This window comes from Orycteropus afer, unplaced genomic scaffold (genome assembly GCF_000298275.1).
Source record: "Orycteropus afer afer isolate SDZICR_OR568_19922 unplaced genomic scaffold, OryAfe1.0 scaffold00261, whole genome shotgun sequence".
Classification (NCBI taxonomy): domain Eukaryota; kingdom Metazoa; phylum Chordata; class Mammalia; order Tubulidentata; family Orycteropodidae; genus Orycteropus; species Orycteropus afer.
The window spans coordinates 530,007-548,695 of record NW_006921848.1 but is presented as its reverse complement, the minus strand read 5'-3'; the positions used below and the strand labels follow the sequence as shown (position 1 = coordinate 548,695).

At 45.0% G+C, this 18,689-nt stretch overlaps 1 protein-coding gene across 1 annotated transcript in view; it reads left to right on the top strand.

The window, feature by feature from the left end:
* R3HDM2 (R3H domain containing 2) overlaps positions 1–18,432 on the top strand; it is a 188,941-nt gene extending 170,509 nt beyond the window's left edge. The window contains 11 exon segments of the mRNA XM_042782204.1: positions 4,283–4,384; positions 6,108–6,350; positions 6,661–6,787; positions 7,042–7,202; positions 7,691–7,845; positions 8,989–9,089; positions 14,700–14,869; positions 15,283–15,430; positions 16,706–16,803; positions 17,162–17,246; positions 18,092–18,432. Of these exon segments, the coding sequence (XP_042638138.1) occupies positions 4,283–4,384; positions 6,108–6,350; positions 6,661–6,787; positions 7,042–7,202; positions 7,691–7,845; positions 8,989–9,089; positions 14,700–14,869; positions 15,283–15,430; positions 16,706–16,803; positions 17,162–17,246; positions 18,092–18,432 (1,731 nt within the window).
* The last annotated feature ends 257 nt before the right edge of the window (positions 18,433–18,689 follow it).

Here is an 18,689-nt window from a genome sequence, read left to right as displayed (position 1 = left end):
GGTTGGGCAATCCTACTTCCGTAGTGATACTGCCTCGGAAACCCAAGGAGGGGTCGCTATGAGTTGGGGCCGACTCGACGGCAAACAACAACACAACAACAACATGAATTTGTGGGTTTTAATATATAAAACCCACTGCCTTCAAGTTGATTCCGACTCATAGTAACCCTGTAAGACAGTAGAACTGCCCCATAGGGTTTTCAAGACTGTAAATCTTTACAGAAACAGACTGCCACCTCTTTCTTCCATGTTTTAATATATAGATACAGAAATAGATATATGTGGTGTACATTAAAAAAAAAAAAAAGCTGTATCTTTCTGCAGTAGCTGGACTGGTAGATCTTAGTACCAACCAGAGTTTGAATGAAGTTGTACCTCTCTGGAGACCATGCACGGCATCAGCCTAAGAATCAGGTGCTGTTCTGAACTGGAACCTCCGTGGTCTAGACTTAAAAGTCACCTTAATACTCTGAGCATAGCTATGCTGAGATCGTCGCTTACTCTCCTCTTCCACAAACAGAGCTCCATCCATAGCTTTGTCCAAAAGCATGGTCGGAAAGAGAAGTTAGGAAGCTTGTATGTCTACACTGACTCTTTTCTGTGACAGTTTAAGTTTTACCTTTCAGGTTCCTTCCCCAGCTTTAGATATACTCTTTGGCTTTACATATACTCTTTCCTGGGTATAACACACAAGTCCCACACACTGATTCCTCAGGAACTGGACACTAAATTGGAAAGACCCCAGAATTTTCCAGTACTGCCCCATCTCAATTATAGTGAAAAGAAGGTAAAATAAAGAACGTTGGAGACCTGGGAAACCCTGCTCTATGTCTTGATGTGACTCACACGCAGATTATTCCTATCCTTCAACTTAGTCCCTAAATCAGTGTCTCTATAGTCCTAATGTTCTTTCTTGTTCTACACCACTCACTCCATTAAGTCTTGTTCATATCAGCTTACCTCCCTTCTCACCAAAGTATGGCGGCTATGTGTGTATGGTTTTCTCTGTCCGTATCTTGATTCAAACCTATAAATGGATACAAACTCTGAGCTTCTCCTTCTGGCTATCTCCTGCAATGTTTCTGTGTGTGTATGTCCCACTTTTATAAGGCCCCAGTATTTTTTAGTTTTTTGTAAAATATGTGTGTTTTAATACAGTCTTACTCCATTATCTTCCCTTTAGTACTCTGTTTGCTTCCCTTTTACTTCCATATTTAGAAAAAGATAGAAGAAATGAGAAGAATAAAGAGAAAATTGAAGGAATAGCTGTTTGGGACTGGAAATGTTTTAGGCAGGATATACCAGCCCTAAACCCCAAATTTCTGTTCAGATTGTGTTTTTCTCTAGAATTGTTAGCTTGAGGATCAATAGGTAACCCTTTGGTATTGGACTGATCTCTGGCAGAGAGTGTGGTGTTAAGCCTGGCACTACAGATCGGGGAAAAGGAGAATTGTTTGGTGCAGAGACCTCTGCATCCTCAGAAGTTTATTCTTGATATTAATCCTGATGACAGACTCCAAACTTAATCTTATCCTGGATAAGCTTTGGTGTCCCTGAAGCACTTATGGTAGTTGCTGATACTACATAAACGCCACTGCCGCCACCACCACCACTGTATGTCTTTTTTTTTTTTTCTTCCACTTCTCTCTTTCTCACTTTCCCTTTATACCTTTCTTCTTACTGTCTCTTTCTTTTTCTTTTTTCCCAACTATCAGCACTGGGCATTCTTCAAACTCAAGAAGTTGCTGAGCCCCAAAATAACTATTGTGCAGTTTCTCCACTTGTATATTACAGTGCATAGATGAAGAAAGTGACCCCACACACACACACACACACCACTGTGCTTACTCTAAAAGTTTTCCTTTAAAGAAAAAACTTTGAAAAAGGGTAGTTACCTTTAGCCCTGTAGCAAGAGGCCATTTGCACCAGGCCTGAGGATGATGTGGTCTGAACTACGCTCTTTCCCTTCTTGGCAAAACTTCAGATCCTGTGTTAGTAAAACATGTAAAACCACGGGGCAGGGCTGAGGACTAAAGGGCTAGTAGCCACCTTTTCATCCATTTTGCTTAAAATGAATGGGGGCTCTTAAAAAGGAGCCCTCTCAGCCTTTCCCAGTGAAGTCAGGCATCTCAGAGCCAGTGACTTAGCCCAAAATTCACCAGTCATTGGCAGTCATGTTCCTCAGGGTCAATCTAGCTTTCTCATAGTTTCTCTGTGATTACCTGACTCTGAAGTTTGAGACACTCCAAGGAGACAACATAGTTGAGGGTGGAAATGGAAAAACTAAAAAATAACACTGAGACCCCCTCCCTACTTTTTCCACTGCCCCTTTCCAGGTTCTTGGAAGCCTAATAGTGGAACATCATTTCTTCTCTCACTTTTTACTCAAAACTCACAAATGTAAGGAAAATAGACAGTGTTTTCTTACTTCATTGTCCCTGTGGCCACCCCTTCCCCTCATTACCCAAAGTATATAAGGCCAAACCAAGTTAGGCCCTCCCCTAAAAAAAAGAAGATTAACGTGACAGGATATGTGTTTAAAAGCCACTAGCACCAGCAGTTTATGCTGAGCAACCTGGCCGGCATTTATGTTTGGAATTTCATAGCTTACAGGAAATAGGTGTGCCAGTAGAGCAACAAGTTTATTACCAAGGCTACAGCAGCATCTCTCCCCAGTCGCATAGTGGATTCTTATTAACTTCTTTCTAACTAAGACGACTTTTATTTGTTTAATCCAGACATCAGCTCCTCTGCTAAGGCCTCCAGAGTATTCTCCTTTTTGAGGTATCTTCTGATTCCAGTCCTATCTGCTCTTTCAAGTTGCTCTTGTCACTTTGATCCCATGTAGATAGTTCATAATAGATTATAAAGCTGGAGGCAGACCTTTGTTACTAATTAAGCTAAACTATTAATTAGTTTTAAGAAGACTTCAGAGGATACTTTTGGTTTAAGTTTTACAGATTATCTCAGGGCAATAGTTTCAGGAGTTCATCCACCCTCTATGGTTCCAGAAAGACTGGAGTCCATGAGAATTTGAAATTCTGTTCTGCATTTTGTCCCTTTTGATCAGGATTCTTCTGTAGAATCTTTGATCAAAATGTTCAGTAATGGTAACTGGGCACCATCCAGTTCTGCTGGTCTCATGGCAAAGGAGGCATTTGGTCATGGAGATAAGCAGCCACACATTCCATTTCTTTCTCCTGTTCCTGAGTTACCTTCTTCCTCTGTTGCCCCAGGCAAGTGGAGACCAGTTGTGCCTTGGATAGCTGTGAGTCTTAACTTTCTTAACTGCAAAATAAGAGTTATTTTATATCCCTATAGGAGTATTGTGGGCTGAAACGAGACAGTGTATATAAATGTTTCTCCCCCACCGCTTCCACCTCTGTCCTTCTCCTGTCCCTCCTACCACTGGTGGCTATGACCATAGAACTGATGAAGTGATCAAAATGGCTGGATAGGAAGAAGGGAGAGAAGAAAAACAACTACCCTTTAGTCAGTTTAGAATATACCATGTTCCTAATAAACAAATTCCCCCTACGTGAGACTAGTGAAGGCACTAAAGGAGCAAAAGCTAAAACCAGGCTATTTTATTCCTAGATATTTCCCTGCTTGCTTCTGGGGGGATTTTTCATACTGCCCTCATAGACTAGAGGAGCAATCATGGAGCTAAAGGAAGTAGCCAGAACCAAGCGGTAACTGGGTATTTTTTCCCTTCTCTGCCCTTGGGAAGTGATGATGCTTGTGAATGAGCATTTCCTTCAGGAGAGATGTGGTATGAAATCGGGAACATGACAAGGAGAGCTGAGCCAGACCTTGTATGACCCTACTTACATACACAGTACACAGTGCAAACAGGAATCCCTTTTCAAGTGGACATCCAAGGAGGGCTGCAGTAGTGCTCCCCAGGAATCATATGCTCAGGAAAAATGCTTTGGAGAAAGCTTTATTTGGAATCAAGCTGCAGACTCTAGTCCTGAGAGTCCTAAGATTGCTCACAACAGCTGCAGAGTTCTGAGTGGCTAATGGGGCGGGGCATGTAGCAGGTCTCTCCTCATAGGAGAGATTGCCTGTTTGTGGAAGAATTGTAAATGCCACAAGCTCTTCCCAGGCTTGGTTTCAAGCCTGCTCTACTGCCTGCTCAGCAGCCTTGCTATTTATGTGAAATTTCCTTTATGATTAACTTGTTGTTCCTCCCTTCTCCCTCCCCATCTCTACCCCCCTACCTCTTCCTATGATTTCCTTTTCTCTCCCCTTTTCCACATGCCTCTCTGCCGGTCCACAGCCAGTCCCGGCTCTGCAACCCTCTCCGCAGCCTGTTCAGTTCTCTCCAAGCTCCTGTCCCCAAGTCCTTCTGCCAGTCTCTCCGCCCCAGCAGTACAATATGGTATAATTCCATTCCCCTTTTTGTCCTTGTCCATGTGTGGCCTGTATCTGTTGATATGACTGGGTTCATCTGGGATGGCTTTGCAAGCATGCTGTGCTTTTTGAGAGAGCTATTTTGTGTTCCTCGAGGGGCCAGCATGGGCTGACATGTACTCCATTCTAACGGCCTCATCACAGCACTTTAGGCATCAAGAGATGCCTAAATGTAAGACAGAAAGGAATAGTGAGTTCCCCTGAGTTTCAGAGAGGGAACAAAATTGGTTGCTGGTCCAACCTAGGCTCTTCATCTCTCTACCATGTACATCCTTCCTATCATTTTCTCCCTGGACATGTCTAAGGAGAAAAAATTGTTCTCTATAACTTATTTTAAAAATAACACAATTGTAGATTTTTCTGGTACCACTGGTAAAAACTTAAAATGTTCCCCTATCTCATCATGTCATTTTATGTAAAACTAGCCTTATCCCACTGCATAGTACATGCTGTTTAAATTGGTTTCTACTCTGACTATAAATTCTCTTAAGATCTGATTTGCCAGGTAGTGGATAACTTCCATCATGGTTATAAGAGCCCCGATTTTTTGTGTGTGTTAATCACCTCTCTCTGGTTTTTCATTAGAATCCCCTCTTTTCTCTCCTACTTCTTATCTCTATTCTGAAAAGTCCTGGAGTATGGACTTCAAAGTAATCTCCAATTCAGTCATTTTGTCATCTGTTCCTGTCCAGTAAGCCAGCAAAACAGCTAACATGAAGATCAGAGTGAAAATTGAGTGAAACTACAGGAAAGCGTTATCTTTTGGTTTCTGCTAGTTTCTTTTGCAAAAGATCTCCTTCTCTGGTGTGATGGTGGTGGTGGTAGGGTATGTGTTTGTGTGTCAATTACTGTCCAGACAACAGAAGAGAGGAGAAAGCTAACAAACCCTAAGCTATCACTATACAAGTGAGAGATGGAACACCATCACCTATACTGCTTAGGGAAGAGGGCTGAGAGAGAAGGTAATTAAAGATTGACCAGTCAGTCTTGCCATCCAGCTCAGCCACTCACCCTGGCCTCCTTTCGGAGGCGAGAATTGGAAGAGGTTTCTGAAGGGCAGAAGAACTCTAGGCTAGTGTTAGAGAACAGAGGTGGAAATGATCTGGAGAGGAAGTAGGGAGATAAGCAGCAGGAGTGGGAACCCAGCAGTCTTTCCCCTGCGTAGGCAGAGCTAGGTAACCACGTGAACCTACTCACCCATAAGCAACTCGAGGTGTTATTTGAGTCCTTTATTATAAAAAGCAGACTTATAGCAATGTAGGGACCCTTTGTATGATTGGGGGCAGGAGAAAGACAGGAAATAGAAAGACTCGTATAATCTTTTTCTTTCACCCAATAACTAGTTCTTTTTTTCTATATATAGAAGTTGTGTCATTGCTCCCATCTTCCCAGGAGTAATCCTAATGAAGGTCATAATCAGGGTGGCCCTTGTTAACTCATATGTAGTAGAGAGACTGGCTCCAGAGTTGGGCTTCAAACAGCTCAATTCAAGCAATTTAAAGCACTGTATAACAGAGGTTTAGGGCTGAAAAACACCTCCCAGGAGGACAGAGGCAGGACAATCTCTAATTGATGTAAAAGAAAGGCTCTAGAGAAGGTTAGTATTGCTGTCTGTCTGTCTGTCTGTGTTCAAGTCAAAGAGATGAACCTTGATATGGCCTCAGTCCTAAAGTCCCCCACTCTACCAACAGGCAGATGACCTCAGCAACCCCTTTGGACAAATGAGCCTTAGCCGCCAAAGTTCTACTGAGGCAGCTGACCCATCTTCAGCTCTGTTCCAACCTCCACTTATCTCCCAGCACCCTCAGCAGACTAGCTTCATCATGGCTTCCACGGGACAGCCCCTCCCCACTTCCAACTATTCCACCTCTAGCCATGCACCACCTACTCAGCAAGTCCTGCCACCCCAGGGCTACATGCAGCCTCCTCAACAGGTAAGCAGCTTGGGTCCCCAGGTTAAATCAGTTTGTCCAGTGTCCTTCTTTCTTCCTCTAGTTCAGACAGACTAGAGGGTACACCTGTCCCCACCTAGTGCTTGAGAGTTACCATTCTAGCCAGGTCTTCTTTCTGTGTGACACAAATCCTTTCTTTTCCCTTTCAAACTTGTATACTAATCCTGCAATTTCAGGTCCAGAATACTTCCATTTACAAATTTCTGGCTTTCAACTCTGATGTATTTTATAGTGTGGGGATGTTGGGGTTAAATTTGAGTGGCCCTCACATACCTCTTTCTTTTCATCATAGATCCAGGTTTCTTACTATCCCCCTGGACAGTATCCTAACTCCAACCAGCAATATCGACCTCTCTCTCACTCGGTGGCCTATAGCCCCCAACGTGGTCAGCAGCTCCCTCAGCCATCCCAGCAGCCTGGTAAGAGAAACTTCTGGTGTAAGGAGTCAGCGAAGGGGAGAAGCTGGAAACTGGGAAACAGAGATTACCTTCCCCATCCAAAAAGAAAAAAAATTAAAGAAAAACAGATACGATTAGGTCCAAAAGAAGGATCCGGAATTTTCAGAAAAAGAAAAAGTAGAGTAGAATGGAAGAGGGAAATTACTGATAGGGTGTGACCTCCTAAACATTGTTGAGACCATAACTAATATCTTCTCTGCCTTGCCTATCCCTAGGTTTACAGCCCATGATGCCTAACCAACAACAGGCGGCTTACCAAGGCATGATTGGGGTCCAGCAGCCACAAAACCAGGGCCTGCTCAGCAACCAGAGGAGCAGCATGGGGGGCCAAATGCAAGGCCTGGTGGTTCAGTACACTCCACTGCCTTCTTACCATGTGGGTGCATTCTGAGTAGGGGAAGATCACCCAGTCCCTGGGGAGAAGAAAAGGAAGACAGTCTCCCAGAGTCTTCCAGACTGATAGTTCCAATTCTAAAATATTTTCTATGTTTCCCGTAGAATTTAGGTTTTTTTTCCTCTGAGAGAGTGCCCAGAAAGTCTGAGGAGAATCTTTATTTAAATTGTTTCATCTTTATACAGCCATAGAAATGTGTCTATGCTCAGGAAAGGAGACTCTAAAGGAAATTGAGCTCCTTCTTTGTCAGATGCCCAAAGGTTGTGTTTGGAAAAGTGTGTGTGTGTGATGGGGGGGGCGGGAATGGAGATAGTTCTATAAACATTTCCTTGAAGCAGACGGGGAAGAACAGGAGGGGTCTCTGAGAGGTAGGGAAGGAAGTTGCAGTGCCCTCGTCTAGTGATGACTGGGCTTTTCTCTTGGTGAGCTCACCGAGTACACATACTCATTCTCTTCTTGTCTCTACCCAGGTCCCTGTGGGCAATGACTCACAAAATGTGGTCCAGCCGCCTTTCCAGCAACCCATGCTGGTGCCTGTGAGCCAATCTGTGCAAGGGGGCCTGCCAGCAGGGGGCGTACCTGTGTACTACAGCATGATCCCACCAACTCAGCAGAATGGTACGAGGTGAGGACTCCTACAGAGTGGGGACTCTTCTCTTGTAGACCTCCAGCAGCTATTGCACCATGGTTTTGTTTCTGCTGCTAAGAAAGGCAGGAGTAAAGATCCTAGGTACCTAAAGCAGGTAGAACATGAAGGTGTTAATCCTCCTTTTCTCCTCTTTGATTTATATTTAAACAAGAGCTCGTCAGCAGAAAAAATTCCGTCTTCAGAGACAGAGGTTTTACAATTTCTCGGTTTTGTTTTTCTAACTAATGGGACTCAGAACTGAGATAGAGACTGCTCGTTATTAAGAGAAGCAATTTTGTAGTGTGTGTGTGTATATATATATATATATTTTTTTTTTTAATATATATAGTTTGTATCTATGAGCAAATCTCAGATGATGTGTCTCTTTCTCTGTGTTTATTTATATCTGCGTATAGGTCATAGCTAATCGAATTTTAGAGGTAGAAGGCACCTTAGAAATAGTCTAGTCAACTCCCCTTGTTTTCTTTCTTTCTCTTGTTTTATAAATGAAGAAATTCCAGCTAAGGATATTAAGAAATTTGCATATATTTCTTAACTAGTTAGTAGCAGAGCTGGAACTGGAACTCGTCTGGGCCTGTGTGACTATCTCTCAGTGTGTGTGTGTGTGTGTGTGTATCTCCATGTTGTCTAGGATTTTATGTTTTTTGTCCCATTTGTCTTTAGGTGACTATCTGTCAGTCTTTGTGTTTATCTCTAAAATCACAAATCTCCTTTGTTATTTTTATCCATCTCTCTAGCACTGTATATCTGTCTCTGACATGCTCTTTGTCTCTGTTTCTGCTGTGTTTTCTCAGAATCTGTGTCTATGTGTGTGTATGTGCATGTATGCACGTGTATGTGTCTGATGTTTCCACACTGTTAGGAAAGAGCATGTGTCGTGAACATTCCATCTGTAGCACTGATTAGCAGCTTCCTAATTGAAAGATGATCAAGTACAAATATATCTAATTAACTTTGAACTGATGAGTGATTTTAGAAATTGCATGGCAAATTGATGGGGGAATGACTTGGAGCTGCCTCTGCTTCCCATGGGGGACTCCCAGAAAGCAGCAGCTGTTCGCCAGGAGCCCTGTTCCTCCCTGTACCGCTTTACCACTCCTCTCTTCTGCATCTTCCCAGCCCTTCTGTAGGATTTCTGCAGCCTCCCGGCACCGAGCAGTACCAGATGCCTCAGTCTCCTTCTCCCTGCAGTCCACCACAGATGCCACAGCAGTACTCAGGTAAGAAGATAAAGAATCAGGGAGGTCTTGGCCACTTGCAAGGAGCTCTGGTGGCGTAGTGCCTAAGGCATCTGACTGCTAACCAGAAGGCTGGTGGTTCAAACCCACCAGCCACTCCTCGGAAGGAAGGTTGGGCAATCTACTTCTGTAGTACTACCACCTCGGAAACCCAAGGAGGGCAGTGAGTTTGGTTTTTTAGTGGCCACTGGCAAGAGCAAAATGTTGCTAAAGAGCTTGTGCTCTAGAGTTGGGAAGGACAGAAAGAGTCCAGGGATTGACTGCCTTGTTTCCAGCTGACCCCATGAGTAGGAGAGAGCAAAGCCTTGACTGGTGTTTTCCGGGCTGCTAAAGCTGACCTCTCGGGAAATAGGAGGTTGGTTGTCCTGTCCCAGAGAAGCTACATCTCTGACTGGTTTCCTCACCACCACCACCACCCCCTTTTTTTTTTTTTTGCTGAATCCTGCATTATCCTCTCATGCCTTTGAGAAATTAAGTGCTTACCTCTGTCTCCTGTGCATATTCTTCTAGTAGACAGCCTTTCTTTTCCCTTGGGAGTTTGAAGGAGGCTGATAAAATGTATTTTAAGGTATATCTTAGGATTGTATAACATTTTTTGGTATGTTCACACATACATTGTATCATTGCAGTCTTCACCACAACCTCCTGAGAAGGAAATTTAAGGCTCAGAGAGGTTAAATGACTTGCCTGAGGTCACAGTCCTAGAACTTTAACTTGGGTCTTTTGACGTTCTATATTCTGTGTTGCATCCTTAATAACGCTGTTTCTTTCCCTCCAGTGGGAAAGAAATGGATAGCATATTAAACAGCTAAAGTCTCTCTTTACTGGGAGCTGTGGTGACATAGTGTCTAAGGCATTTCACTGCTAACTCGAAGGGTGGCAGTTCAAACCCACCAGCCACTCCTCAGAAGAAAGGTTGGACAATCTACTTCTGTAGTGATACCGCCTCAGAAACCCAAGGAGGGGTCGCTATGAGTCGGATCTGACTCGATGGCAGTGAGTTTGGTTTTTTGGTTTAAAGGCTCTCTTTGGAGGGGCCAGCGACCCCAGTTGAATAGGCAGCCTCTCAGTGACCTAGCAGTACACTGCAGTTAAAGAAGCTTCAGAGTTTCTGGAGGGGAGGAAGTCTTAATCTAGCCTCCAGCTATCCCAGTCCACTTAATGTATTTATTGTGGGGATGTCAGAGTGCCCTCTTCTGGTGAGAGGGAGGTATTTCACCAGTTTTCACCATTTAGAAATGCAATGATTTTTCATTTAAGGTTTTTTGCATCCTTACAGTGTAAGACACTGTAGAAGGAATTCTGATATTAATCTTGCTCATAAGACATAATGAATTCTTACCTTCAAGGAGCAATGACTTCTGACTTCATCCAGGCCAAACGGGGATCATTTCCAGGCTGAGAGGTTTTAAATTCAACAGCATTTACCCTTTTATTACATTATTGGCCTCTCTAGCTCTTTCTCCTAGTGTCCACCAGGAGCATTTGGCCTTGAAATTCCCAACAGGGTATGGAAACCAGCTCCCAAAACCACTGTGGCCTGTGGTAGTGCTTGGTACCGCAGGGCATTTTGTCTCTTACTTATTAAAATAAGCGTATGCATGTGCATATGGGTATACTTGTATGTGCATTTTTATGTGTATTCCTGGTGGTTTGTCCCTTTATCTATTGGGTCTCTCTGTGGTTATATCTGTGTTCATCTTAAAAAACAAGGTCTTTGAATCAGCAGCAATGCAAATGAAAATAATTTTTCATTACCTTTTCTGGACCTCGTACTGGGTTTAAGTAAGCAGAAATAGTTGTTGGTGTGGAAATAGCAGCTCCACATCTGGGCTGGGTTGGAAGAAGGAGATAACCTGGGTTCTATCCACATCAACAGAAATAGAGAAAACCCTCTATTTTTCTTGATGCTTTGGACTTTCTCACTTATTTCTCCTATCTTCCTAGCTACCCTCCCTGATTCCAGGCTTCTGACTGACCCCTTCTACAATGGGCCATACTCATCAGTCCATTGATTTTAAAAGTCTTTATCCATGCTCATGGAAATCTAAGAGGAAGCAGAAGAGAAACAAGTGCTTCTTCTGCCTGCTTTTCAGTTTACCCTTCAGTGAGAAGCTAGAAGACAGGCCGAGTCTGCAAGGGCTCCTCTGTCACCTTCAGAGGACAGCTACCCGCCCTCCTCCCATGTAGCAACATGGTCACTTTTCCAAAAATAAAGGCAGGGATTAGAATTGGCTGTTCCTGGAACAACTGTTCTGGCTTATTAATACATTTTTGTAGTTACCCAGTTCACTCCAGGCCTGGACCTTATATTAGACATAACTATAAGCCCAGGAAATGCTTTTCTCTCCACTAAAATGATAGCTTGCATGTCCCTTGAGGTTTCTACAGGGATGACTGTTTGGAGAAGATGCAGAGACATGAAATGGTAGTGATACCTATGCACAGACTCCCAATTTACAGTGACCAGCAGCACAGAGGGAGATGCACACAGAAACAGCTTCTCACATACTTACAGACTCATACTGTAGCTGAGGGGTTGCCAAAGCCAAGATTCTTTTTCTCCCATTCCCGGAAGACACCCTCTCCCCCACCAAAAACCAGGAAAAAGACCAAGATATGAGTGAATTTTATCCAGTAATTCGGGAAGGATACCTATGAGTTTTATTTCTCTGGACATTCCTTCTATAGATTTGATTCCTGGGGTAAGGAAGAAGCCTATCAGTTTTCTACCTCAGCGATTTAAAAACAAAAAAAAGTAGTAAGAAAAACAAAAAACAGTTCTGCCAGACATAAATGTCATCTGTTTGTATTTATGCGGTGTGCTCTGCCCAATCGACCTTTCTGCCCAGGTTTAATGATGCCACTTAAAAAGCCATTCACACATCCCCTCTCCTTTCAGAGCTTTCCAACTGAAATTGATTTCCTTATTCAACCCCCTTCTCCCCCTTCCCACCCTGACCCCAACCCAGACTTCTTCCCCCAACCTGATTATATGTAAGTGCTGTCACTGGGCAGTGGGCTGTTTGGTTTTGGGGGTTTTTTTATTGCCACATCCATTAAGAAGTAGCGACAGTTCAGCTGCTAACGGATGCCACCTGCTTTTGGCTGAAGGAAGAGAAGCATAAAAATCAGCTCATCAGCCGAGCAGTGCTCAGAGTCCTCAGCTGAGTGAAGGAACAATGCTCCAGGCCAGCGGGGGAGGACTGGGTGTAGGGAGGACGCAGGACAGAGGCTGCTGCTGAGAACCCTGGCTTTGTTTTTGTTAGGCTCAGAGAAAATAATGAGGACTTTGATCACCACCACCACCACCTTGAGCCCCCTGATAGCCTCTTATGGCTACATGTTGGTATTAGAGCCTCCACTGCCTTGTTTGCGCCCCCACCCCTACACACGCACACATCTGTAAGCACTCCCATCCCCCACCTTTCCTGGCCCAGGGCATCAGGCTCAGATTATGAGCTGCCTTCCAGAAAAGCTGTAGATTTGATTATTTTTGCCTTGGCCCCTCAGGTAGCAGCAATGAGGTGTTTGAATAAGGTCAACTGCAGTTCTGTTGGTAGAGGATGTTAGAGCTGGTAGGGCTTTTAGGATGGAGAAATAAAATGCCCAAAACAGCTATAGAAACGGGGCAGTCCTTTCCTTAAGTGCATGACACTACAAAACTGCAATTTTCCTGCGGCCCTTCTATAAGCCATGCTGATGAATAATATGCCCTGTCTCTCTTGGCAGGGGATGGGGATATGTGAACCTGTTTCTCTTGAGTCTTCATGCCCTCTGATTGTGACCCCAGAGGGTGGGGGTCACAAATTGACTGGCGAATGGTATGTGACACATGCTGTGTCTCCTGAGCTGCTCTCTCAGACCTCCCACCGTCTCTCTTGCTTTCCTTTGACTGACGCTACCTGAGAAAAGCAATCATGCTCACTTCCCAGCATGACTGGTGCCCCGGGCAGAAGCTGCAACATTTCCCATCACAAGAAGCGATGTGATGGTAGCTGCCGCAGCAGCCTCAGAATGCTGCACCATGTAAACAGCAGCATTGCAGCAGGTTTTCAACTGAACAACCCCCAGGTCCCATTTCTCTGCCATCACACACACATGAACCCGGCCTATCCCTCAGTGGGGATATATCCTGGGAGGTCAAGAGCAGACCCTCAGTCTGAACAATCCCCTGGGGGAAGCAGAACTCCTGCCCATCCTTCTCAGCAGACTATCAGTCATACTGCTTCTCCCTGACCTCTTCTCTTGCTTTTCACCAGGGAAAGGATTCAGAACTTAATGTTCCTCCTCACTGATCTCTTTCCTTCCCCACCCCTGTGAGAAGATAACAGCATCAGTGATTGTCATCTGAAACCTCAGTGACACATCCAGTCAGACACTTGAACCTCTCAGTGTAAACTTCAGAGTGGTGGGTCCAGTCCTTCCATTCCTTTTCTGCTGTCATTGCCCTGATTCAGAAACTTCTCGTTTTCATTCTGTTTCAGTAGCTTCCTAACCAGTTCTTCCTGCAGCTGGTCTCTCCTTCCCTTCAACCATCCTACATTTGTCCACTTGAGTTAGCTCTCTGAAATGCAAGTCCTGTTCCCAACACCTCCAGAATGAAGTCCAAGCTCCTTAACAAAGCATACTTCAAACCCTGACACCAACTATTTATATAATGTCTGTCTCCCTCAAGGGAGCTCTGGTGGCATAGTGCTTAAGGCAATTGACTGCTAATGAGAAGGCTGGCAGTTCAAACCCACCAGCCACTCCTTGGAAGGAAGACTGGGCAATCTACTTCCATAGTGATACTCCCTCAGAAACTCAAGGGGGGGTCGCTATGAGTGGGATATGACTCGACGGCAGTGAGTTTGTTTTTTGGTCTCCCTCGTTGATTGTCTGTTTCGTGATGGCAAGGACCGAGTTTGTTATGCACCCAATGCCCAACATAATAACTAGTGCATAGTAAATGTTCAATAAATGCTTATTGAAGAAATAAGTTAAGTGTATCTCATGTACTACTTCCCCTACATAGCCTCTATGTTTTAGCACCTTGAAATTATTTTTCATTTCTTGCATGTAACATACATCTCCATGCCATTTTCCCTGGTTGGAATGTTCCCTAACTCACTCCATCCTTGCCTAAGAAATACTTTGTTGGTCTGGCTCAGTGAAGCTACATCTTTTCCAGAACCCCCAGAGATCACTAACTTATCTGCAGCCATTACCAGAAAAGCCTGCACGTGCCCACACTCCTGGCCTAAAGTCATACTGGGGCCGGTGCCATGCTCAGATGTTAATGCAATCTGACCTGGACATTTGGTAGCACCCAACCCAGGCAGAATGGAGCAGTGTTCTGCCAAACATGCCAAAGTACTCCTCACCAGATAAAGACCAGGAGAACCTCTGGAACTACTCTCCCTTCCACCACAGCCTCCACTGGTTTGGGGAGAGGGAATCAGGAACACACCTCAGATTTCCAGCAGGACACAGTTAGAGTAACCCTGAGGCTGGAAGTGAACTTGCTTACTGGCTTTTCTACCCAGGACAAGCTGGAAGGCCAAAATACAGTTTGAATTCATAACCAACTGCTTTCTTCCTGTCACTCAGGAGTGTCACCTTCTGGACCAGGGGTGGTGGTTATGCAGCTGAATGTCCCTAATGGACCCCAAACCCCCCAGAATCCATCCATGGTCCAGTGGAGTCACTGTAAATACTACAGTGTGGACCAGCGAGGGCAAAAGCCTGGAGACCTGTACAATCCTGAAAGCAGCCCCCAGGTGAGTCCTTCAGCCCAGCCCCATCTCAGCAAGGAGGTGTGGTGAGAATCCTCCCAAGAAGCAGTCTTTGCCATTGACTGAGCAGCTTCTTTACACATCTTTCCCTGGGCACTTTTAGGAGAGAAACACAAGAAATAGAAGAGTGCATCCTCTTTCAGGGAATCGCAGATCTAAGGTGGCAGACAGTACACACATTTGAAATTGCTCAGAGAATACTTAAAACAGAGTGTCAAAAAGTAGACATTAAAATAATACAAGCTGATTGTCTGGTGACTAAGGGGACAGTTTGAAGAAGCAGTCTGGCTTTGGGAGAGATTCATTTCCTGAGGGAGGTGAGTTTTAAACTAAGTCATTGGAGTATCTAAGGAGTAACAATTAGGTATTTATGTGATGTGTGCTCTTCTCTTCCACAGGCCAACACCCAGATGAGCAGCAGTCCTGTCCCGTCTCCTACCCAGTCCCCAGCTCCCTCTCCTGTCACCAGCCTCAGTAACGTCTGCACAGGACTCAGTCCCCTGCCTGTCCTCACACAGTTCCCCCGGCCTGGGGGTGCAGCACAGGGTAAGGGTTAGATTAGGACTGACTGCTGTATAATTCACCCTTTACATCCCACTCCTAAGTAGGGGGATCTAGAGGGAAGTAACAGGCGGAGAATCAGTGTGGCAGGTCCAGTTCTGGAAGCCAGCTCTTCCTTTCTACTTAGCAAACTTCTGGAAATTAATGTTTCTATTCAAGTTAAGGACATCCTCCCCCTTCTAGTGTTACCCATAGTTAACTTACCTCAAGATACTTACCATCAAGTAGAGTTGGTGACTGTGGCCAGGGAAAAGAAGTTCACTGAACTTTCTGATGAATCAAAGAGTGAAAACCATCAGTGCTGAGTCTGAGGGCTGGGAAAGTGGGGCCATGTCAGAAATAGTAAGTATGGTTTTAGAAGAAGGAACACTAGATTTGGGTTAAAAGAGATTGAGTTCCACCCAAATCACAATAAATAAAAAGAAAGATTGAGTTCAAGTTCTAGTTCCACTACTCCAGCTTTGCTATGTTGAGCAAGTTACTTAAACTCAGAACCAAACTTCAGTTTCCTAATCTATAAAATGGGGTTAATCACATATAAGATGGGAATAAGATGGGAATAATCTTACCTACTTCCTGTGTTGGCTATCACAAGCAGTCTGAAAACAAGATGAGAATATAGTTTAAAAACTTAAAGTGCTTTGAAATGTAATTATTATCAATAATGATAATAACAGTAATATTGATACTCAATAACAATAGCTAATTCTTATGGTGCTTACCATATACCAGGTATTGCTATAAGTGCTTACCTGTATTATATTCATTTAACCTTCCCAGCAACACTAATGAAGGAAAACTGTCCAGCATTACATTACCAGTGATAGAGCCAGGATTTGAACTTAAACAGGCTGGTTCCACGTCTGTGCTTATGCTCACTCTACTGTATTACTTCTCATGTGAGTCAGAAATTTGAGCCCTGGGTTTGGAGGTGAGGTGAATGAATCTACTTAAGAAATAAAAGACATTTGTAAGAGTCTCTAGTTTTCCCCCCTGATCATTTCCCCAGAGCCTTTTGTCTACCATAGGCAGAATCCTTCTTCCAAAGTAAGGAGACCCAGTAACCCCATTTATCTGTGAGAACTAAGGGATTTAGGAAGAAAGACAACTCTTAATTAAGTCACATAAGCACTCCCATCATAGAAAGTAGTGGAAGTAGTATGTACTGTTACTGTCCATCTCCAGACCCCCCCAGAAGTCTCTTAAATTTCATACCATGAAACTCAAACTCCCAGAAAACCACCTGCTCTTCTTCATTAGGTGATGGGCGCTACTCCCTCTTGGGCCAGCCATTACAGTACAATCTGTCCATCTGCCCTCCCTTGCTCCATGGCCAGTCAACTTACACAGTGCACCAGGTAAGGATGTCCACCATCCCCTCCCACTCAGCCTTGGGGCCATCAGACCCACCTTCTCATTTGGATGCTATCTCTGAGCCACCCAGCTAAGTGGACAAGGGAAAAAACACAGTGGATGGAGTGAGAGGGGCTGAGGGTCTCACCCTACTCCTGTTACTCATTCTTCCCATGTCCATCTACCCCAGTGCCAAGAGGGAAGGACTGTTTGCTTCTGAGTGGCCACAACCTGGCCAGTTTGACTGCCTGGTGGGTTGGAGTCATCAGAGCTGGGTCATTCTCAATCTCTCAGGCAGACCTTGGGATTGAAGGCAGTCAGTGTTGTTTACCTGAGATGAAAGTTACCTTTCAAATGTTGAAGGGACAGAGTGGATTGAAGCATGGAAACCGAGGCAAGAGACAAGCACTCAAATCGGCCTCCACTGACCTAGGGACGGCAGATGTTGGTGAGTTGCTGAATCCCCTGAAAACGTGCCCATTACCCCCTGCCCCAGCCCTCTATTAACAACCTTGGCCAGGTGGGAAAAGCCAGCTTAGTGTGGGGAGTGGAAATGGGAACCTTTTGTGCTCAAGAGGAGGGACAAGTAAAGTGTCTCAGTTCTCCTTACCAAGCTATCCTGGGTCCTTGGGAAAATAGTGGTAGAAATTGGGAAGAATACACCGAGTCTTCTGGAAACAGTCTTGACCCTAATCTGGGACCTTGACTTTTGGTAGCTCTAGACCCAGTACAGGAGCAGATTGTCAGAGAATATGGAGAAGGCTTCCATACTAGGCATATAAGATTTCTGGATTTCCTCTATTGGAAGCAGTTTGCTGAACAAGGAAAAGAAGAGAAACTCACTTACCTAGATGATAAGAAGGAAGAATCTATTTGGGCCAGCCTCTGAGTGGGAAAGAAACTATGGGACGTGTGTCAGGTTGACCTATTGACTTTGTTAAAGAATATCAGCAAAAACCACACTTCTCTCAGTGTCAGCACCCTGGGAGAGAGCTGCAGGCTAAGTCCACAGATCATAAATCTAGGATTCTGGTGCCTGGTGCCTACTTGCCTACATCTTGGTCTAGGAGAAAAGGAAACGTTCATATTTTTCTCCTAGTTGCCATGATCAGAGTCTAAATGGTAGGGAGTTGTGTTGATTTGGGGAAGGGAAGAGAAAACTAAGTGGGAAGGCTGGGCTTTTGAAGACATTGTATGCAGATTTGGTCAGCTGGATACTTCTCTGCCAGACCATTGTCCAGTCCCCATTACTCCTCATGTCTCACAGCTATGTCCTCTCTCCTCCCCTTCCAGTCCTGGGGCGGGTGCTGGAGGTGACAGATCTCCCTGAGGGCATCACCCGTACTGAGGCGGACAAACTCTTCACTCAGCTCGCCATGTCCGGTGCCAAGATCCAGTGGCTCAAGGATGCTCAGGGGCTGCCTGGCGGGGGCGGGGGGGACAACGGTGGGACTGCTGAGAATGGCCGCCACGCGGACCTCGCTGCCTTGTACACCATCGTGGCTGTGTTCCCCAGCCCCCTGGCTGCCCAAAATGCCTCCCTTCGCCTCAACAACTCTGTGAGTCGCTTCAAACTTCGAGTGGCCAAAAAGAACTATGACCTGAGGATCCTGGAGCGAGCCAGCTCCCAATGAGCAGAGGAGGGGAAGGGACCAGCACAGCAGTGGTGGAGGCAGGGTGGAGGGGGTCAAGGGGCCCAGACAGACCATGGACAGAGGCAGGAAGCAGGGAGACAGATGCTAAACTGGCGCCTAAGGCAGTAGGGACAGGGATGGAAACAGACACCCATGCTGGCACTGGACTCCTCACTCCCCTGCTGTGGTCCATTTTCCCTGGTTAACGCCTCTCTGCCTCCCTCTCTTTCCCATCCTCTTCTATCATTTTTTTATCT